The sequence below is a fragment of the Bos indicus x Bos taurus genome, chromosome 10 (genome assembly GCF_003369695.1).
Source record: "Bos indicus x Bos taurus breed Angus x Brahman F1 hybrid chromosome 10, Bos_hybrid_MaternalHap_v2.0, whole genome shotgun sequence".
NCBI lineage: Eukaryota > Metazoa > Chordata > Mammalia > Artiodactyla > Bovidae > Bos > Bos indicus x Bos taurus.
The window spans coordinates 70,226,019-70,249,879 of NC_040085.1; the positions used below are offsets into that span (position 1 = coordinate 70,226,019).

The window sequence follows — 23,861 nt, forward strand, 5'->3', positions numbered from 1 at the left end:
GCACATTTACATTTGTCAGTCCACAGAACTCCATAAACATCCACTTCCTCTGACTCTGTAATAACATTTGACAGTTTTCCCCTCCCTGGTGGCTCAGCTGATGTTAAGGACACATAATGTCTTAGCATATACGATTTCTCGAATAAGTAGAAGTTCAAATTCTCTGGTAGATCTTCATATGAATTGGGATTCTAGTGATTACCTAAATAGCGACCTTGTTAGAAATAAGCTGAGATACCTGGATTTTTCTCTCATCCTCAGTAGGTTCAAGTTTTTTCACTGCAGAAGCCTCAACAAGAATAAAGGGAAACAGAAATTATAGTCTCAGTCTCCACAAATAAATAGGCTAATTTAGTTGTATTCACTGCTTAAATGGTCATACTACCACATAGAGGAACTCCAACGGGACAATCCACCAAAAGACAGTTACTTTCAAGTAGTGTGAAAAAGTTTTATTCACATTGCAGAAAAGATTCCCATTAGAACTCCTTTATGGTAAATAATTTGACTTTTGGAATTGTCAAAAATGTTTAAACATGCTTGAATAAGCAACTCCTCCAGATATATACCCATCACACTAAAATATATTTATGCTGTATATATAATAGATGTACTAAGAATCTGAGACTTGAAATTCTAGACTTTACAGAGTGCTCAAAACAAGTAGAACCTGCAACAAAAAATAACTAGTAGACACTCAAAGAAAAATGCCTGTTGGATGTGAATGCACTTACAATTCCCAAGAACTCCTCTTCTACACTCAAATACACACAACTTCTATAAATTCTTCTCTTCTAATGTGAGTCTAATTAAAATAAATATATAAGAAAAATTACTTCTTTTTCTTCTATTACTTAACCAACAGGTAGGCCTAAACTTTATCTGGGATTTGTGTCAATTTACACTAACCTATTTACATATAGGAGTTGAACCCATACAAAAAGGCGAGTTTGTTGTATTAAAAACCAGGAGTGAAACAGTCACTGAAAATAAACTCTAAATGTGGCAACACTTTAGAAATCAACACAAAAAAGCAAACCCAGTCCCAAAGTCTGCAAATGTATTAGTTTACCAAAGGATAGAACTTCCTAGCGCTAACTTCTAGGGAATTATGTGTGTATATTCGTGTGTGTGTGTGTATGTGCACCTTTATCTAAATTCTAAGTGGAACACACTGAATGCAGGAATGAATGACAGTGATGGTGTGACTGGGTGCTTGGCCTTTCAGCCTGCCTTGCAACATGGTACCGTGAAACGACAGCTGGAGGAATAAGTTTTCTGAAATGGCCAGAGAGTAAAATAGAGTTGTTCTAAGATAAAAGAATAAAGCAGAAAGTTACTTTGCCTTTGGCCTCCTCCTCTTTCCTCATCCAGTTCTCTATCCTGCTGAGAGGCATGTACTGTTGTTGGTAAGAGGGTGAACTTCACAGCCAGTCCCCGTGTCCATCACCATAACTGCAGGCAATCTACCTAACCTCCCACTTCCATACCTGAAGGAAAGGGATAATAATGGTGCTCATCCAAAAAGGGCTACTGTGAAGATGTAATGACCTAAGACATTAGTGCTTAAGATGGTGCCTGGCACATATAGGCCAATAAGTTAGCTATTTTGATTGTTACTGAAGGGTCTGGGCTTCCAGAACCTCCCTCTGGGCTTACTGCTGCTAGAGCCATAGTCCATGCTCCAGCTCCTCCCAAAGGCCCTGCTCTCCACCAAAACACCTCCGTCACTTAGAACAGCGCTCTTTGTCAATGCCATCATCCCCGACAACAGGAGGAATAGGTGCTAACACCCTGGCTATTACTTTTCATCTGAGTAAGGTGTGTATGGGGAGCTTCTGAAGATCTAAAGAGGTAGTGCCTAGAGCTGGGGGCAGATCCTTTCCCTCCAGGCTTAGGGTCCAATGTGACTGAACACTCAACACTACCACTTTTTCAATTCAAGGAAGACAAAAATCAATTTCCATGGAGATTCTCAAACTGTTCAAATACAACACCAAGAAAGTGTTCTACTTTTCCTACTAAAAAGCTTCAGTGTTGCTGTACATTCCAGCTTTCCCTCCATGTACAGTTCACTAAGTCAGTTAAAAAGTGGTTTTGCCATCTTCAAAATAAAACTAAATGCAAGAAATTATAGCATAAACACCATCATTCCCCAGTTTCCATCAACTTTCATCTGGTTTTAACAACCATTCCTTTCACTGCTTTGCCCAAAATGCTATATAATATGTGTAGTTAGAGTGAGTTAAAGCATGTAAAAATAAACTTGGTAGATTTATAAGAATTTTACCACTGGTCCAGATAGCTGGAGATGTAAATGGCCCCTACTAGTGGAAAGAACAGCAGGACAGCTTAAAAATTAAAACCCCAAAATGGATTTTTTGTAATGCAGGAAAACCTAAGGTGAGCTTCACACTGAGTGCCCACACACCCTCAGGACACAGGCCCTTGTGTGGTCTGGCCAGTGAGCGCTGCTGCATCGCAGGAAAGAATGAGTCACAGGACACTGAATCGTCACACTCACGCTCTCCTTCTCAGGTTCTTGACCCAGTGAAGGAGCCCACGACCTTCTCCTCCTCCTACCTGCCCTTTCAGGAGTGAGGTTTTCATTGCAGAACTCAGGACTCTGTTCCCACTTCACTTGGCACTTCACTCAAGTTGGAGAAGAAATACAAGGAATTTGTGTCTCACCTGTCCAGAATGAGGTCTGGAGCAAAGATGAGCTTGCCAGGGTGGTCGATGGAGCGCCACATCAGCCCCACCATGAGCACCTCCAACCAGCAGCTCTCCAAAAGCCGCACTTGGTCGTACAGGCTGAGCTCCACGAAGCCTGGGGAAAGCAAGAGGCTGTGAGCATACCCGCCCTCCTCCTCAGCTCCCTGATTCCATTAAAAAAAAAAAAAAGAAGAGCAACTTTTGAAAAGCTAAGAAAACACAAATCACCCAGAGTGCAGGGGAAATCAATATTTTAAAGATGTGGTTAATAGCTGGTGAGGAAGAAAATCCTGAATTCAGAGTGAGTAACTCACAATTTCTAGTCTCGAACACCTTCTAGGAGAAATGTACATCATTCAGAATTTCCAAAGGATTATTAGCTGGGCTTATACAGCTTCCAGACACATGCTAGGGAAGAAGACAAAGCTGGCACTGACCTTTGTTAGTTATATCCCAGTAATCCCTCTGCACTACCAAGAAAGATAGAGTTCAGACATCAGCCAGAGGGGCTGCCTGTCTGGCCCATCCCATGATGGGGGCAGGAGGAGTAAGGGGACAGGATAGTGGGGGTGATGGGTGGGGGGCTTGCAGAGAAAATAGGACCAGCTCCTGGAGAAAGTCAAAGTTCCAGCTGAAAGAGTTTCTCCAATTGCTTACCATTTCCCATCCAGTATTAGACTCATTCTTCTGAGTGGGTGCACTTGTTTCTGGGCTATTCTATGCTGAAGAACACACATAACAACAGAAACAGGTCCCTAAGGAAAAACTTCAGAAGCAGAGCTCACTGGGGCTTCCTCCATAAGTCATGATAAGAGGAAGAAGCTGTATAACATAAATAAACAAACAAATGACCTTGGAGTGCAATGGACTTTGGTTAGAACCCCTGCTCAGCCTCATCCCAGCTAGTTACTTAATCTTCTTTTAAATCTTTGTTTTTCCTACAGAAAAAATGGGGGCAACAATGCCTACCTCTGAGAATTTCCTAGAGGTGAGATCTCTCATCATCCTCATTTTAAGGATGAAGACACGATGGCACAGAGAACATATGTGGTTCAACTCTTTGAACAATTATAACAGAAATCTGAACAAAGGAGAACTGAATGGAAAGTTGGATAAATCCTTTCCAAAGCCACATCCTACATACTCAGTTCACATTCCTGGTATGTGTACACATTCCAATCTCACCCACAGTTACAGACAATAAGCCTGCCTAAGGAAGATCAAGCTTTTCATACTTATAGATCTTCAACAAAGCCAAGGCTAGGTGATAGACTAAAATTTTTTTGGTGGGGGCTAGACAATGGCAATGAAGAAGAAGGCAATGGCACCCCACTCCAGTACTCTTGCCTGGAAAATCCCATGGACAGAGGAGCCTCGAAGGCTGCAGTCCATGGGGTCGTTGAGGGTCAGGCACGACTGAGTGACTTCACTTTCACTTTTCACTGTCATGCATTGGAGAAGGAAATGGCAACCCACTCCAGAATTCTTGCCTGCAGAATCCCAGGGATGGCGGAGCCTGGTGGGCTGCCATCTTATGGGGTCGCACAGAGTCGGACACGACTGAAGCGACTTAGCAGACAACGACTATGCTAACTGATAAAGTGTGGGAAAAAGCCCACAACTTCAGACTATGCCTAAGCTTTCAGAAAATTTTCCAAAACACCAGGCTTGAAGAGGGACTGATGCAGCTTAAGAGATCTGCTTTGCTTTGGCACAAAGAAGCTACACAGCTCTCAGAAGTAATTAATCACCACTCTCCAGGTGGGGTCTTGAAAACTAGGCTTGGCATACACATAGATCAAAAGCTAGAGGAAAAAAAAGAAGAAAAAAAGCTAGAGGAAACTGCACCAGTATTGTCTCCTATGGGAAAGAGCTCAGGAAAAAAACCCATCATTCTGGCAAAGGAGAAGATGCTAAACCATCAAAACTGAAGTGGAAAAACCTGAAAATTCTCAGAAAGCTCAGGAGCCAACAAATGACCCCTATGGATCCTATTCGCTGAGACCCTTAACCCAGGTGCTCTTCCCCAGCTCCCTCAATCTTCAAAATCTGCCTAATGTAGTTGCTGCCCTCTAGGCCATGGGAATCATCCTTAGTGACTTAGAACTTGGAGACCTCATTTCTTAGACAAATGGAAAGATGTACATGGAGAAGCCCTTCCAGAGGAAGCATGGGTTGCTGTCAATGTATGTTAGAATCCTTGATTCATTCTTTCACGGAAATACCAATTCAAATAACTAGATGGTGACCGTGCAGTACCTTGGGTGTACATGTTACAAGCCGGTCTGGGAAAATGAACGCACTATAGAATAGAAAATGCATGTTCTAAATGACAATTCAGGAATAACCAAACCCATTTTTAATTTTATCATTTTTAATGGTTAAAAACCATTCCAGGTTTACTGATGATTCATGTTACTTTTGTAGCTGATTTACTCTATCCATTTTATTCATTTATGTACATATTACTGATTTTTTTTCTTTATTGAAACACAATTTTACAATTCCTATTTAGCATCTGAGAAACCTTTCACTTTCATACTGTGAAAGGTCATACTGTGCCCCACCCCACTCTCACCTGATCACACCCCTCCTCCCAAGGTGATGAGTCCACAGCCAGGAGATGCGTTAAGGTGGAGCCCAGATTTCTTTCTTTTAGATCATGCTCCAGGTCCCAGGACCTTAAAATTCCCTGCCTAAATGGCCCCACACCCACATCCAGAGCATGGGTGGGTCTCTTCCCTGGGTCTATCTTCCCAGAACATATCTAGGCATGAGATATAGCCAAACCAGCTAATGTCTGTAAGAGATGTGAACAGGCAGGATTCGGTGTGTGCAAGGTAGTGTGGGATCAGTGGAGCGGGGAACAGGGGCGGACAGGAAGAGAAGGGGCCCGCCATATACCACTCCTTCTGCACTGCCATGTCTGGTACAGAACTCAGAGGAATTCAAGAATTCTAAATTGAAACCTGGCCACCTGTGTTGAAGGCACAAGTGTCAAGATAAGAAAAAAGGATGTATTCCATTTAAAGCTTATAAATCAAGCTGTCAAACCGCTAAATACAGGAGACACAGCTTGCAGACCTCCATTCTGTATTCGTGCCCCATAAAGGTTAGGAGCAGACCTTTCTACAAATAAATTTAAAGCTAAGACTCAGAAGGCCCTACCCGGAATCTTCTTGGCCCAGCTGATCATGTGTACCAGTTCCTTGTCGGCCAGCTTGGTGAGGGACATCATCATGGAGGCCTCAGTGAAGGGCGTGCTGGGGCGGCTTATGAGCACGTGGGGCGGCTCGGCCTCCAGGAGCGTAAGCACCAGCTGCTCTGGGCTCAGGGCACTCAGCAGCAGCTCTTTCACTCGGGTCATGGGTCCACCGTTCCTCTTGGTTTTGCTCAGGCAGTGCAGCTGCTCATCAGAATTTCTCTGCCTTCGCACTATGCGGTACCCACACCTTTCTCTCCGAGAGCCTAAAAGAGAGCAGATAACACAGTGCTTTCCCCGTCTCTTCCCCAATGCAGCATCAGGTTCCCCCAGTCACCAGGATGAAAACAGAAATCACTGTAAGACCTGAGTCTATTCATAGAATATGGCTTAGAACATGAGTCTGATTTTTATTTCTGGAGCCTGTGAGGCATGTACTAAAGATTATTACATTTGTGACTGTATTAGCAAAATCCAAAAGTCTACAAATAATAAATGCTGGAGAGGGTGTGGAGAAAAGGGAACCCTCTTACACTGTTGGTGGGAATGCAAACTAGTACAGCCACTATGGAGAACAGTGTGGAGATTCCTTAAAAAACTGGAAATAGAACTGCCTTATGATCCAGCAATCCCACTGCTGGGCATACACACTGAGGAAACCAGAAGGGAAAGAGACACGTGTACCCCAGTGTTCATCGCAGCACTGTTTATAATAGCCAGGACATGGAAGCAACCTAGATGTCCATCAGCAGATGAATGGATAAGAAAGCTATGGTACATATACACAATGGAGTATTACTCAGCCATTAAAAAGAATACATTTGAATCAGTTCTAATGAGGTGGATGAAACTGGAGCCTATTATACAGAGTGAAGTAAGCCAGAAGGAAAAACACCAATACAGTATACTAACGCATATATATGGAATTTAGAAAGATGGTAACGATAACCCTGTATACGAGACAGCAAAAGAGACACTGATGTATAGAACAGTCTTATGGACTCTGTGGGAGAGGGAGAGGGTGGGAAGATTTGGGAGAATGGCATTGAAACATGTAAAATATCATGTATGAAACAAGATGCCAGTCCAGGTTCAATGCACGATACTGGATGCTTGGGGCTGGTGCACTGGGACGACCCAGAGGGGTGGTATGGGGAGGGAGGAGGGAGGAGGGTTCAGGATGGGGAACACATGTATACCTGTGGTGGATTCATTTTGATATTTGGCAAAACTAATACAATTATGTAAATTTTAAAAATAAACTAAAATTAATTAAATAAAAAAAAAAATCAGTAATGACTTTTTAGAGACAACAGCCCAAATGATCTTTAGGTTTCCATTTCAAGATCATCTATTCCATTTCTAAATCTAAATCCATCTTTCTTTTAAAGAGTACTAACAGACTTCAGTTTCCAAACCATGAAATTAGGAATTTTCTTCAAGCAGAAGATAGGGAAAAGTAGGAACTGACTATAAATAATACATTTTTATAATACATCCTTAAATTTTTTCTGCATGTATGTATGTGTGTCTGTGTATTCTTTTTTTACATACTTACACAAATAAGTTTATTTCAAATAATAAGTTAACTGAAAAAATTTGAGATTAGATATATTTTTTTTAATCTAGACATAATGCTCAAAATTCCCCAAACTAGGCTTCAACACTATGTGAACTGAGAACTTCCAGATGTTCAAGCTGGATTTAGAAAAGGCAGAGGAGCCAGAAATCAAATTGCCAACATCCGTTGTATCATAGAAAAAGCAAGAGAATTCCAGAAAAACATCTACTTCTGCTTCATTGACTATGTTAAAGACTTTGACTGTGTGCATCACAACAAACTGTGGAAAATTCTTCAAGAGATAGGAATACCAGACCACCTTACCTGTCTCCTGAGAAATCTGTATGCAGGTCAAGAAGCAATAGTTAGAACTGGATATGGAACAATGGACTGGTTTCAAATTGGGAAAGGTGTACATCAAGGTTGTATATTGTCACCCTGCTTATTTAACTTACACGCAGAGTACATCATGAGAAACACTGGGCTGGAAGAAGCACAAGCTGGAATCAAGATTGCAGGAAGAAATATCAATAACCTCAGATATGCAGATGACACCACCCTTATGGCAGAAAGCGAAGAGGAACTAAAGAGCCTCTTGATGAAGTGAAAGAGGAGAGTGAAAAGGTTGGCTTAAAACTCAACATTCAAAAAACTAAGATCATGGCAACTGGTCTCATCACATCATAGCAAATAGATGAGGAAACAATGGAAACAGCGAGAGACTTTATTTTCTTGGGCTCCAAAATCACTGCAGATGGTGATTGCGCCATGAAATTAAAAGACACTTACTCCTTGGAAGAAAAGTTATGACCAACCTGGACAGCATATTAAAAAGCAGAGTCATTATTTTGCCAACAAAGGTCCATCTAGTCAAAGCTATGGTTTTTCCAGTAGTCATGTATGGATGTAAGAGTTGGACCATAAAGAAAGCTGAGTGCCAAAGAATTGATGCTTTTGAACTGTGGTGTTGGAAAAGACTCTTGAAAGTCCATTGGACTGCAAGGAGATGAAACCAGTCAATACTAAAGGAAATCAGTCCTGAATATTCACTGGAAGGACTGATGCTGACTGAAGCTCCAATACTTTGGCCACCTGATGCCAAGAGCCAACTTATTAGAAACACCCTGATGCTGGGAAAGATTGAAGGCAGGAGGAGAAGGGGATGACAGAGGATGAGATGGTTGGATGTCATCAGTGACTCATGGACATGAGTTTGAGCAAGCTCTGGCAGATGGTGAAGAACAGGGAAGCCTGGCATGCTGCAGTCCATAGGGTCGCAAAGAGTCAGACACGACTGAGCATCTGAACAACAACAACAACATAGGCTGGTTATTAAGGGATACATCTAACACAGAGAAACTGGAAGTACAAGAGCAGAAAAAGATTTGGCAAAAGTTAACCAAATAAATTGGAGTTACTGTCAATATCAGACAAACTTTAAGACAAAAATCATTATTAAGGTCTCGTAAGTAGATTATAAAAGAAAGATAAATAATTCTAAACTCATATACATCAAAACAATTTGAAAAAATTATTACATACTAGTTCAACTTTAACTAAAACTGTTATTATATAGATCATATTCTCTGACCACAATAAAATAAAAATAGAAGTCAGTAACAAAAATATAATTCCCAAAGCCCTATATATAGGCAAAATATTTCTAAATATCCATTGATAAATGTAAAAAATATAAATGTAAAAAATGTAAAATGGAATTTAAAAAGACACAAATCAGGATGTCATTAGCATGGGCACAACATTTATATAAATTTTCCCTAAAAAAAAAAAATCTAAAACTTAAAATCAGAATGCCTACTTTCTATACTCCCACCATTGCCTTTGTTCACTAAATTCAATTGTCCACATTTATAAAGGGAAATATGAGTTAGGCGGTATGAGCAAATTTATTTACTTCCAAGAAAATTTATCTGAATTTCTCTTATCCTTGGCTAATTACAGTAGAAAGAAGGGCTCTATTCATCTAGGAATAACTGAATCGAACAAAATAAGAAAAGAATTAAAAGCCTAGAATGTAATTTATTTTACTAGTAATCACATAGAGAACTATTATTATATAGTTATATAATTTATATATTTATAATTATTATTAAAGATAAATTATACTTTCAGGGTAAAATGGGATAAAATGTATTGCTTAAGAGAGTATCTTTCTAATCACACATTTCTCTTCTGTGGAGAACATGAGGATAAGGAGTTTACAAAACAGACTCCATACAAAGTGAAAGGTTTTGAATCCCAACATTCAAATTTATTTGACCAAATTTCCCCAACAAAGTTCCATGTACTAGACCCTGTTCTAAGTTAGGATCAATAAAATAAAGCCCTTAGAATCTATCGATAGAGCTCCTAAGGTAAATCAAGTTGTATTCTATAAACCAGAATAAAATGAAATTGAGAAGGTCAAAAAATAAAGCCACTGACAAAGAACTCACATTTCTGTACCAAGGACATTCCCAGGGTTATGGCTATGACACTGTAATCTAGGCAGAGTCACTCAGTGTGCCTGAGTGAGCTTAATGAGAAACTACCAAATAGGAGCGCTCCATATTAGAAAGTGTCCCAGCAAAAACAAGCTGACAACAACAACAATGGTAAACGATGATCACAGCAGCTATCATAGACTGGAAGCTTCTATGTGCCAGGCTTTGTATATTACTGTACATAGCTTATCCCTTTCTGACAACTGCCTGAGAGGACACGTGGTATTACTATCTTCAACATACAGGCGAGGATCCAGGCACAACAGCTCAAGTGACTTGCTCAAGGTAGAAAAGCTAGAAAATAGCAGAAGCAGGACCAAAACCCAATCAGTGGTCTGAATCCAGAGCTGGTGCTTTTAGCTACTATTTTATATCACCTCCCCAACAAATCACTTTCAAGTATCTATACAGCAGGCAAATAAAGAGATGGCATCAAAAGATGCTGAGCTGTTGTCCCAACAGAAGGCTACAGATCAGATATACAGTTATTCAGATCAGTTTGGTGGCTGCTTGCATTGCAGTGTATTCTTATAATGAAGCTTTTCCTCTGAAGCTAGCCTGGGTGGGTATCCTTCTACCATTTAAACAACCTTATTAATGCTTCAGCGGAAAGGACAAGATTGGAAATGAAGCAGAAAAAGGTGCTGACTGAAGGGAAAGGATTTCTGAATGAAAGGAGGAAGTGGAATTATGCAGGAGGATCTAGAATACAGGGAGAAACCCTAATCCTCTGAGATTAGATAGAAGGAAGAATCTAGATGAAGGATTTTCTCAGGAGGGCAGACAAGAGGGCTGGAAAAGGAGAAAAGCCACAGCTAATGAAATTCACTCCTAATGGTCTTTCCTCATGGTCAGTAAAGGGCCAAAATACCCATCTGTTTGCACATCAACCCATCTCATTTCTTCTGTAATCTCCAAAGGTAATGCAAATCTTTTTCTTAGCTCTATCCGGTGACTTTTTGGTCAAATTCAGTGACCTTTTCCAGGAAAATTTTAGGTATATCCCTGAACTCTGGTGCTCCCAACTTAGATGTGTTTTTCAACGAGAGAATGAGAAAAAGGACGGGAAAGTAATATTCAACGCCACAAACTGTGCTAGGTCTTTATTCCTCACAAAACTCAGTGAAGCAGATATCTCTGCTTCAGAGATAAGGAAAACAAGGGCCAGAAAGGTTAGGTCATTTAAGCACTGTCACAGGTAGCAAGAAGTGATGAGACAAAGACTAGAGATCTCTTCGAGAGAATTAGAGATACCAAGGGAACATTTCACTCAAAGATGGGCTCGATAAAGAACAGAAATGGTATGGACCTAGCAGAAGCAGAAGATATTAAGAGGTGGCAAGAATACACAGAAGAACTGTACAAAAAAGATCTTCACGACCCAGATAATCACGATGGTGTGATCACTGACCTAGAGCCAGATATCCTGGAATGTGAAGTCAAGTGGGCCTTAGAAACCATCACTACGAACAAAGCTAGTGGAGGTGATGGAATTCCAGTTGAGCTATTTCACATCCTGAAAGATGATGCTGTGAAAGTGCTGCACTCAATATGCCAGCAAATTTGGAAACTCAGCAGTGGCCACAGGACTGGAAAAGGTCAGTTTTCATTCCAAACACAAAGAAAGGCAATGCCAAAGAATGCTCAAACTACCGCACAATTGCACTCATCTCACACGCTAGTAAAGTAATGCTCAAAATTCTCCAAGCCAGGCTTCAGCAATATGTGAACTGTGAACTTCCAGACGTTCAAGCTGGTTTTAGAAAAGGCAGAGGAACCAGAGACCAAATTGCCAACATCTGCTGGATCATGGAAAAAGCAAGAGAGTTCCAGAAAAACATCTATTTCTGCTTTATTGACTATGCCAAAGCCTTTGTGTGGATCACAATAAACTGTGGAAAATTCTGAGAGAGATGGGAATACCAGACCACCTGACCTGCCTCTTGAGAAATTTGTATGCAGGTCAGGAAGCAACAGTTAGAACTGGATATGGAACAACAGACTGGTTCCAAATAGGAAAAGGAGTACGTCAAGGCTGTCTATTGTTACCCTGCTTATTTAACTTACATGCAGAGTACATCATGAGAAACGCTGGGCTGGAAGAAACACAAGCTGGAATCAAGACTGCCGGGAGAAATATCAAAAACTTCAGATATGCAGATGACACCACCCTTATGGCAGAAAGTGAAGAGGAACTAAAAAGCCTCTTGATGAAGGTGAAAGAGGAGAGTGAAAAAAGTTGGCTTAAAGCTCAACATTCAGAAAACAAAGATCATGGCATCGGGTCCCATCACTTCATGGGAAATAGATGGGGAAACAGTGGAAACAGCGTCAGACTTTATTTTTCTGGGCTCCAAAATCACTACAGATAGTGACTGCAGCCACGAAATTAAAAGACGCTTACTCTTTGGAAGAAAAGTTATGACCAACCTAGATAGCGTATTCAAAAGCAGAGACATTACTTTGTCAACAAAGGTCCGTCTAGTCAAGGCTATGGTTTTTCCAGTGGTCATGTATGGATGTGAGAGTTGGACTGTGAAGAAAGCTGAGTGCCGAAGAATTGATGCTTTTGAACTATGGTGTTGCAGAAGACTCTTGAGAGTCCCTTGGACTGCAAGGAGATCCAACCAGTCCATTCTGAAGGAGATCAGCCCTGGGATTTCTTTGGAAGGACTGACGCTAAAGCTGAAACTCCAGTACTTTGGCCACCTCATGCAAAGAGTTGACTCATTGGAAAAGACTCTGATGCTGGGAGGGATTGGGGGCAGGAGGAGCAGGGGATGACAGAGGATGAGATGGCTGGATGGCATCACCGACTCGATGGACGTGAGTCTGAGTGAACTCTGGGAGTTGGTGATGGACAGGGAGGCCTGGCGTGCTGTGATTCATGGGGTTGCAAAGGGTCGGACACTGAGCGACTGAACTGAACTGAACTGATAAGACCAAAAAAATGAGATTTCATCTATGCAGGGATTCAGTCCTCCTGTTCCTCTCACCACATATACTGCCCCCTACCGGTGGAGTGGATGTGCTACTGCCCCAGTCCCAAACCAAGAGAACCACAGCCACTAACAGATCCTAGCACATTGAAAACATCCTTTTCCTAAGATCATATTAGAAATCATTTATTTAAAATATGCAATTTAAAATACTGTTTTACTTAAAACATTATATATTTATTTGCAGTCTTTAGTTAGAAGGCCAAGGGATTTCTCTTTAAACACTTCTGCCAATTTAAGTCACAAGTTACGCTGTCTCTAGATTTTCAGTTTCAGCTTTCTTAAAACAGAGCAAGAACTTAGAGACTCATAAAGCACTCTGAATGCAGACTCTTTCTAGGTTTATGATGATTTTGCCCTAATCTTACCCATCCAGTTCCAGTTTAGTTGCTCAGTTGTGTCTGACTCTTTGCCACCCCATGAAGCGCAGCACAGCAGGCCTCCCTGTCCATCACCAACTCCCAGAGTTCACTCAAACTCATGTCTATCGAGTAGGTGATGCCATCCAGCCATCTCATCCTCTGTCGTCCTCCCTTCTCCTCCTGCCCCCAATCCCTCCCAGCATCAGGGTCTTTTCCAATGAGTCAACTCTTCGCATGAGATGGCCAAAGTACTGGAGTTTCAGCTTCAACATCAGTCCTTCCAATAAACACCCAGGACTGATCTTTAGAATGGACTGGTTGGATCTCCTTGCAGTCCAAGGGACTCTCAAGAGTCTTCTCCAACACCACACTTCAAAAGCATCAATTCTTCAGTGTTCAGCTCTCTTCACAGTCCAACTCTCATATCCATACATGCTGCTGCTGCTGAATCACTTCAGTCGTGTCCGACTCTGTGCGACCCCATAGACAGCAGCCCACCAGGCTCCCCCGTCCCTGGGATTCTCCAGGCAAGAACACTGGAGTGGGTTGCCATTTCCTTCTCCAATGCATGAAAGTGAAAAGTGAAAGTGAAGTTGCTCAGTTGTGTCCGACCCTCAGCGACCCCAAGGACTGGAATCCATGGGATTTTCCAGGCAAGAGTACTGGAGTGGGGTGCCATTGCCTTCTCCGCATATCCATACATAACCACTGGTAAAACTATAGCCTTGACTAGACGGTCCTTTGTTGGCAAAGTAATGTCTCTGCTTTTCAGTATGCTATCTAGGTTGGTCATAACTTTCCTTCCAAGGAGTAAGCGTCTTTTAGTTACATGGCTGAAGTCACCATCTGCAGTGATTTTGGAGCCCAGGAAAATAGTCTGACACTGTTTCCACTGTTTCCCCATCTATTTCCCATGAAGTGATGGGACCGGATGCCATGATCTTCGTTTTCTGAATGTTGAGCTTTAAGCCAACTTTTTCACTCTCCTCTTTCACTTTCATCAAGAGGCTTTTTAGTTCCTCTTCACTTTCTGCCGTAAGAGTGGTGTCATCTGCATATCTGAGGTTATTGATATTTCTCCCGGCAATCTTGATTCCAGCTTGTGCTTCTTCCAGCCCAGCGTTTCTCATGATGTACTCTGCATATAAGTTAAATAAGCAGGCTGACAATATACAGCCTTGACGTACTCCTTTTCCTATTTGGAACCAGTCTGTTGTTCCATGTCCAGTTCTAACTGTTGCTTCCTGATCTGTATATAGGTTTCTCAAGAGGCAGGTCAGGTGGTCTGGTATTCCCATCTCTTTCAGAATTTTCCATGGTTTATTGTGATCCACACAGTCAAAGGTTTTGGCAATCTTACCCATACCTAACCCAACAGCTGTTAGTCCTTCACATTTTACTCAAAGCTTTCACAGAACAACTATCTTTTCCTACTCATATTTCATATGTTTGCATAAATTTTAAATTATATAACTTAACAATTACAATAAGTAGAAACAGGTTGGGAAGAAGTTAGTGGTTACTGATAAGGATATAACTGAAGTGGCATTTATGAAAGTAACCAATATCCACTGGGAGATCATTGGCAGGATGTTTTACAGAGGAAATGGAGAACATCAGTGATTTTAGGAAGCCAGAGAACTAATTAAAAGAACCTCTGCTGTAATTCTGAACTAGAGGAAGGGACAAAGAATGTTTGAGGGCAGAGCTACTAAGAGATTATCAGAAAAGAGAGGAATTAAAAAAATATATTTTCAAATAGTTACAAAGAGAGAAATTACACCAAACTACTGCTACACCAAACTGGCTGGCAGAAGAATAAGAAAAGTTTAGGCAGAGTTGACATGAGTGCATACAAACAAGCAAATATGTACGGACACATGAATTGAGTTAGCTGGCTGGAGGAGGCAGATTGTAAGCATCATTGTCAGTTGTTACACTAGTGTTCCCATTTCCCTTTGTCTGTTCATGCATGTATACATGTGTGTATACACATATATATGCACACATACCATCTTAGAACAAAATTCATGCTCTATATGCTTTCCATAGGTCTATCATGTTTCTGACTCCTGCATATATATTTTTTCCAGTTCTAGAAAGTTAATGGAGTGACAGGCGTGAGTCATCCCAGTAACCCACAATGTAGTCTACCTTCTTGTCCCAGCTTTAACTGTTAACATGTACCAGAACTTCATCCTGGGACTTTTCAAGGCCTCAGGCAGATGGTGATCCAGCCCATCTGAGCACTTCAGTGGCTAGAGTTCTCTAATTCATGCAGCAGCCTATTCCGGTGTCAGACCATTTGACCTGTAGAAAGTTCTTCCTTATGCTGGGCCCAAATCTGCCTCCTGCAACTTGTTTCTGTTCACCCCAGCTCTGTCTTCCACAGTTACAGAGAATAAGTCAATGCCCCTGCCATGCGACAGCATGCAAACACTTGAAGATAATTACCGCGCCCTAAATCTCCTCTCACCCAGACTCCATGTCTTCAGGTCCTCAAACTGTCCCCAGTTTGACCTGGCTCTCAGCATGTCCCACATACCACAGAAGGGGACGGGAACACTCACCACACTTCACCATTCCAACCTCATAGCACTTCCGAAGTCGACAGGCCTGACAGCTTTTACGTCGGTTCTTATCTATGGTACACTGATTTGTAGCTGGACAAATATAATCATTATGTCCTACAACAGAGCAAAAAAAAAAGGAAGTTTATTGTTACAATATTTTGGATAATTCTCTTTTCTGGTCAACAACACAGCTAAAGCCACGCAGCTGAGAAATAGGAAAACAGCTTCTAGCTACAGGAACAGGTATAAAAACCAAGTGTAACCTCATCAGTGCCTCATTAGTGAGTAAAAGAAATTTAGGAATATTTTGATATCCTACATCTTGACCAGTAGACTATTCTCTGAATGTTTTTAGAATTCTCAAGAGATACACTTAGAAATACTCTTCTTTGGACATGGAAAGTGAGACAATCACCTGAAATTGATTTGGTCAAAGTCACAAAATTCCTCAAGAGTAGTACTTGGTGTCAGGTCAGCAAACTAAACTCCTTGTACTCTTTTGCATACATTTTTCTTTGGGATTTAACATGACTTTTTAGTGGGAATTCATAGCTAAGAGAACTAAACTGGTCAATAAGAGAATATAAAAAATCAGCAAACTAAACAAGGAAAAAAAGAAGTACCACTTGATAATCACCAGATTTTAAAGACCTCTTCAAAAAGACATAGTTCCATGATTGAAACATAATGAAATTTTATAATCCTCTCTCCTTTCAGGTAGACTCCAGATTCCAGTAACATGTGTTCAACAAAACATAAGTTGAACTTCAGTTGTTTGTGACTTGCCAGCCATGCCCTGAGTTGGCTTAGGTACCAGCAAAGGCACCTGAGAGATGCAAAAACCACTCTCTCAAGTGCCCCTCCATCCTGGCCGTGTACAGGAAGCAATGTCTTCTTAGCCTGACCCATCAACATTTCTGACCTCCTACTGATTTCCAGGTTCTTTCCATGAGCACCTCATTTACTCATATAACTTCCCTATAAAGAGCTATGATCCCGATTTTACAAATGAAAACACTTAAGCTCAGTTCAATAATCTTAAAGTTACTGCTTTTTCATTTTGCATAATAAATTCCTTTAAAAGCTTAAAATAAAACAAATTTATTATCTCATAGTTCCCATGAGTAGACAGTTCAAGGAAAATTTACTCAGGGTCCCAACAAAGCTTCAACCAACGTGTTGACAGGGCTGTGGCCTCATCTGAGGTTCAGGGTCCTCTTCCAAGCTCATTCAGGTTATTGATAGAATTAATTCCTTGCAGTTGTAGGACTGAGGTCCCCATTTTCTTGCTAGTTATAGTCTGGACACTGCTCCTAGCTCCTAGAGGCACTTGCCCAGAAGCACTTGACAACAGGATGTCTGCTTTCCTCCAGGGTAGGAGGAGTGCATCTCTGACTCCACTTCTCTCCCCAGGCTGCTATGATGGAGTCTCACATAACCACAAGAGGCGATCCCATCACCATTTGCCATATAATGTAACCTAACTAACACAGTCACTTATAATAGATACATTATATATATATAAAACATTTTTATTTATGTTTTATGTTTATGTTTATGGCAATTCCCTCATAGCTCAGTCAGTAAAGAATCTGCCTGCAAAACAGGAGACCCAGGTTCAATTTCTGGGTCAGGAAGATCCTCTGGAGAAGGAAATGGCAATCCACTCCAGTATTCTTGCCTGGAAATTCCCATGGAAAGAGGAGCCTGGCGGGCTACAGTCCATGGGGTCCCAACAGTCAGACATGACTTGCAACTAAACCACCACCACCATAAAAAATTTTAAGGGACAGATAATTATCTTGTTATTGGTTTTATCCTCACTTATATTCAAAAATAAATTTTAAAAACCAAAATATATTTCTAATCAGAGACTTTCTATTGTAGTTTCGAATATAATGCTTTATAGTTTGAAGGTAAATGTAATCCCACAGTATTTCCCATAGCAGGAGTAATCTTTTACATATCTTCTAAAGCCTCAAAGAACTGTACATGATGTTATTCTCACTGATTTTATAATGAGGTTTACAACAATAAGCATTTAAAGAACAACTAGAGGTTGGTCACAGTAGCTGCAATGGCGCACATGCACAGCCGAGAAGAGCTGCCCCAGGCCCTAGAAAAGGCAGAGGAACCAGAGATCAAATTGCCAACATCCATGGATTATGGAAAAAGCAAGAGAGTTCCAGAAAAACATCTATTTCTGCTTTATTGACTATTCCAAAGCCTTTGACTGTGTGGATCACAATAAACTGTGGAAAATTCTGAAGGAGATGGGAATACCAGACCACCTGACCTACCTCTTGAGAAACCTGTATGCAGGTCAGGAAGCAACAGTTAGAACTGGACATGGAACAACAGACTGGCTCCAAATAGGAAAATAAGTACGTCAAGGCTGTATATTGTCACCCTGCTTATTTAACTTATATGTAGAGTACATCATGAGAAACGCTGGACTGGAGGAAGCACAAGCTGGAATCAAGATTGCTGGGAAAAATATCAATAACCTCAGATATGCAGATGACACCACCCTTATGGCAGAAAGTGAAGAGGAACTATAAAGCCTCCTGATGAAGTGAAAGAGCAGAGTGAAAAAGTTGGCTTAAAGCTCAACATTCAGAAAACGAAGATCATGGCATCGGGTCCCATCACTTCATGGGAAATAGATGGGGAAACAGTGGAAACAGTGTCAGACTTTATTTTTCTGGGCTCCAAAATCACTGCAGATGGTGACTGCAGCCATGAAATTAAAAGACGCTTACTCCTTGGAAGGAAAGTTATGACCAACCTAGACAGCATACTGAAAAGTAGAGACATTACTTTGTCAACAAAGGTCCGTCTAGTCAAGGCTATGGTTTTTCCAGTGGTCATGTATGGATGTGAGAGTTGGAATGTGAAAAAGGCTAAGTGCCAAAGAATTGATGCTTTTGAACTGTGGTGTTGCAGAAGACTCTTGAGAGTCCCTTGGACTGCAAGGAGATCCAACCAGTCCATCCTAAAGGAGATCAGTTCTGGGTGTTCATTGGAAGGACTGATGTTGAAGCTGAAACTCCTATACTTTGGCCACCTGATGTGAAGAGCTGACTCACTGAAAAAGACCCTGATGCTGGGAAAGATTGGAGGCAGGAGGAGAAGGGGATAACAGAGGATAATATGGTTGGATGGCATCACTGACTCAATGGATATGGGTTTGGGTGGACTCCGGGAGTTGGTGATGGACAGGGAGATCTGGCGTGCTGCGGTTCATGGGGTCACAAAGAGTCGGACACAACTGAGCGACTGAACTCAACTGAGAGGTTGGTCTCAGAGTTTGTTGTAAAAAAGCATTTTAATTTTTTAAAAAAGGATTGGAAAACACAATAATATGAAGACAATAGCCTAGAGAATGCCGTGTGCAAGAAGGTGATAGTAATTCACTTCATTTCTGGCAAAAAGAAAAAAGTCCTCCTTGAACTGCAGCAAACACTGCACATATTAAAATGGTTTTATTGCTCTGTGCAAGAGTCTGAGAAGCATACTACTCTATATGAACAGAACTAAGAAAGATGCAAAGCAAAATTCAAGGCAAATCATGAAGCTAATTCTTTAAGATATAAAGCTTTACAGGGAGGCCTGGCTTGCTGCAGTCCATGGGGTCACAAAGAGTCAGACATGACTGGGTGACTGAACTGAATCCATACAAAGTACTCAATTATAGTTTGTTGAAGAAATGAATGCATATGAATGTGTGGGCTTCCTTTGTTGCTCAGACAGTAAAGAATGTGCCTGCAATGCAGAATACCTGAGTTCGATCCCTGGGTGGAAGATCCCCTGGAGAAGGGAAAGGCTACCCATATCTGACTCTTTGCGACCCCACGGACTGTAGCTCACCAGGATTCTCGTCCATCGATTCTCCAGGCAAGAATTCTGGAGTGGGCTGCCAATCCCTCCTCCAGGGGATCTTCCTGACGCAGGGATCAAACTCACATCTCTTACGTTTCCTGCATCGGTAGACAGATTCTTTACCCCTAGCGCCACATACGGAGCTTATCATACAAGTAGCAATTTTACTCATAAGTATTTACCCAAAAGAAACAAAAAGAAATGTCTAAACAGAGAGATATGCATAAATGTTCACAGCAGTTTTATTCAAAATAGCATAGAACTAGAAACAATTCAAATGAACAAATAAACATGTAATTCCCTGGTGGTTCAGTGGTTAGGACTCCACACTTCCCTCCCAGAGTTCTATCCCTGATCAGAGAACTAAGATCCCACAAACCTTGCAATGTGACCAAAAAAAAGAACAAATAAACAAAATGGGGTACACTTACTGGAATATTAGTAAAAAAAAAAATGGAATGAACTACTAATACATCCAACAACACAGATAAATCTTAAAAGCATCATAAGTGAAAGAAGCCATACGCAAATGGTTACAAACTTTAAGATGCAATTATATGACATTCTAGAAAAGGCAAAATTGTAAGGATAGAAAATAGATCAAGGGTCAACAGAGCCTGGGAAGCTTGGGTGAAATTGGCTGCAATGGGCATGAAGGAATATTTTGAGGTTATAGCAATGTTCCGTATCTTAATTACAGTGTTGGTTACATGACTACATATATTTTCAAAATTCATAAAACTGTAAAATTTGTGGCTTCCCTGGTGGCCCAGTGGTTAAGACTCCACTCTTCCACTGCAGGAAGCATGGGTTCAATTTCTGGTGGGGAACTAGGATCCCACATGCCTCATGGCTTTGCAAAAAGACCAAAAAAAAAACTATAAAATTAAAATAGAGGAATTTTGTTGTATGTAAATTATATCTCAAACAAAAAAAAAAAGGTCCTATATTTTTTAAATCAGTGAAAATGGATTTATTTAATAAAACAAAGTGAAGTGAAGTGAAAGTTGCTCAGTCGTGTCTGACTCTTTGTGACCCCATGTACTGTACAGTCCACGGAATTCTCCAGGCCAGAATACAGGTACGGGTGGCTGTTCCCTTCTCCAGGGGATCTACCCAACTCAGGGATCGAACCCAGGTCTCCCATATTACAGGCGGATTCCTTACCAGCTGAGCCACCAGGGAAGCCCAAAAGAATCTGTTTTATTCTTTTTCAATTTATGAAAATATATTTGATTCTCATTCCATTCGACATACCAAAAAAATTGAGTAGTTGTTTTGAGTTACTGCAATGCATTTATACCAGAGGGTACCAAAAATAGGCAGAGTCTAAAGAAATAATCAATTAGGCATTCAGCAATTGTAAGAGCACTAACATTACCATCTGCACTTTTAGGATATGACCTTCCTTCTCCCTTTCCTAACAGCTCCTTTGCTGATGCATTAGGAAGGAATGATGTGGGGAAAGCGCAGTAAACTTATTGTTATCAGCTGCAGTCTCAGGGTTCATGAAATATAGTCCATACAGAGATTTTTCCCAAGGAGCAAATAAGAAAAATTCTTTCTTTTAAGGATGTAGTTAGTGTTTTTTGGATCAAAACTTCCTTTAGAATATAAAATTCTAGAACTTCAACAAAGTAGAGAATTATCATCATATCAAGAGTTTGGTTCTGAATTTCAGAAAATCTAAATTGTTCTGATCATATATCACAAGAAACTGGACCTGACCTGATAATCTACTAGTACAATGATAACCAAAAAAAATTTAAGCACTGAAAATGTTAAATGCAGAAAAGTTCTGTGTATATAAAAGAAAAAAATAGCCAAACATGATTTACATTTTGATAATATTTGATGACATCAGCTTCCTTTATTTGTGTTGTTTTTCCTTTTGACAAGCAAAGGAGCTTGGAAATGGCAGAGGCCCTCATCCACCTAACTATGAAGATTTTAGAGGAGATGGGTTTAAATGAGGTTAGGATTAGAAGAGAAACAACACAGGCAGAAAGAAAAGACGCCGACATTTGAAAACAAAAGAGTTAAAAGAAAAATTAGAATAACTTGAATTTGCAAGTAGTTCTACTCTTGCAGTGTTTATAATTGACCAAATATTTTTCACATAACTACATTTCACATAACTACATTTTACAAATATGTTCACATTTCAGTTTTTGAATAACTACCTCCATTTCACAGATGAGGAAACCAGGCCAGGACATCAAGTCACAGAGCTACTAAATGGAGGGTTGAGGACAAACAGGTGCCAATCTGCTGCTGCTGCTGCTGCTAAGTCGCTTCAGTCGTGTCTGACTCTGTGCACCCGCATAGACGGCAGCCCACCAGACTCCCCCGTCCCTGGGATTCTCCAGGCAAGAACACTGGAATGGGTTTCCACTGCCTTCTCCAATGCATGAAAGTGAAAAGTGAAAGTGAGGTCGCTCAGTCGTGTTCGACTCTTCGCGACCCCATGGACTGCAGCCTACCAGGCTCCTCCGGCCATGGGATTTTCCAGGCAAGAGTACTGGAGTGGGGTGCCATCGCCTTCTCCGAGGTGCTCATCTATGAAGGGTGAATTTCCCAGGGACTCAGAGGAAGGTGATTCCTTATCTAGTAACATTCCACCCCTCATCTCCCTCTAGATTACATCAGCTTCTCTGCTTGAGGTAAAATGCTGTCAATCTAGAGTTTCATTGGGTGAATTAACTCAATAAACTGCTGTTCACCACTTGCACACTATGCATTGCTTTAAGGTAGCTTTCTTTAACCGGTTAAGAACAAGGCTTTGGCAGAAAAGGGAAGGGAGCTCTGAGATGGGAACACAGGCCACTGCCTGGAAGGAGGGCTGACAAGGGAGGGGTTATGGGGGTAGAGAGACGGCTGAGAGCACAAGCAAGCAAGAAAGTGCCTGCAGCAAATTAGGACTAGCAAGGAAACGTGTGGCAAGGGGCTGACTGGCCTTGAAACCAGGTGCGTACAATCTGAAATTGATTAAAGAGATGATTTAACAAAATTACAGAAACAAAAAGCCAGCCTAACAGAAATTTGGAGAAGGGTAGGGAAACAGTCTAAACTCAGACCAGAAAATGGGATTGTGAAGGAGGTTCCACTAGTTGAGCTACTGACTGCATAAAACATATTCTCTCTTCCTCAGGAGCCAGCCCACCATCTCAACTGTTACGTATGCTAGATATTAAACACAAGTCAAAGGAAGAAACAATCTTCGCAGTTCCTAATGGGCACACATTTTTTCCAACCTTCACAAAGGTCATAAGATGTTCTCTCCTAGGAAGATAGCAACAGGTGATGGTGGTACAAGATCCATTTGGGTTTTGGGGTACAGATCTGTGTGAAAGATAAAGTACTCTATACTTGAAACAATTCCCCCCACCCCCAAAGACACATGATCCTCTGAAACACTCATCAAGTACTCTGTGTACCACGCAGGGCAAACAAAGGTGAAATTTCTGCCAGGTCATCTGCAAAATTGTTTAAAAGCAAAGTGGAAAACAAAAAAAGCAGCTAACAACACTCTTGTACCTTGAATACTTCTTTTAAAAAAGGCCTTACATCCTTCACACGACCAGACTCCATAGTGATATCCCGACGCATAATCACTGCAGACAGCACAGAAGTGGGCATCCCTCTTTGAACTTGGACTAGTAGCAGGGCTGGCACAACTGCTCCCACTAGCCTTCCTTTTCAATGTCTCCCTAGGGGCAAAGAGAACATTCACTGTAAAAGAACATTGATGGTAAAACAAGCCCTTTCTAGAAAAAGGAACAGCATGAACATTGCCTCATGTATCTCTTTGCCCTCCAGGCTTCATAACAAATATATTCCAAGAGATTTGATCAAGCAAAACCTTTGTTACTGATATCAGATCTATTAAGAATCGCCTTGTCGGGATCGCTGGTGTCTGAAAGTGGATAGGTGAGTTTACACCCATCCACGTAGTGCAAATGAACACTGGTTACCATGGAGAACTAGCTGTAGCCATCAGGGTGTACATCTCTATAATCAGTGACCACATCAAGTCTGGGTGGGAACAGTGGGGAAAAAGGGA

General features: G+C 41.1%; 1 protein-coding gene across 3 annotated transcripts in view; it reads right to left on the reverse strand.

The window, feature by feature from the left end:
* The window catches only part of ESR2 (estrogen receptor 2), an 88,310-nt gene that overhangs the window by 49,052 nt on the left and 15,397 nt on the right, over positions 1-23,861 (reverse strand). For all 3 annotated transcript variants that reach the window (XM_027554292.1, XM_027554291.1, XM_027554293.1), the window contains exons 3-6: positions 23,336-23,508; positions 15,914-16,030; positions 5,884-6,183; positions 2,692-2,830 (exon numbers count right to left, since the gene is read on the reverse strand). In XM_027554292.1, coding sequence (XP_027410093.1) covers positions 2,692-2,830; positions 5,884-6,183; positions 15,914-16,030; positions 23,336-23,508 — 729 coding nt within the window. The remainder of the gene's footprint in view (positions 1-2,691; positions 2,831-5,883; positions 6,184-15,913; positions 16,031-23,335; positions 23,509-23,861) is intronic.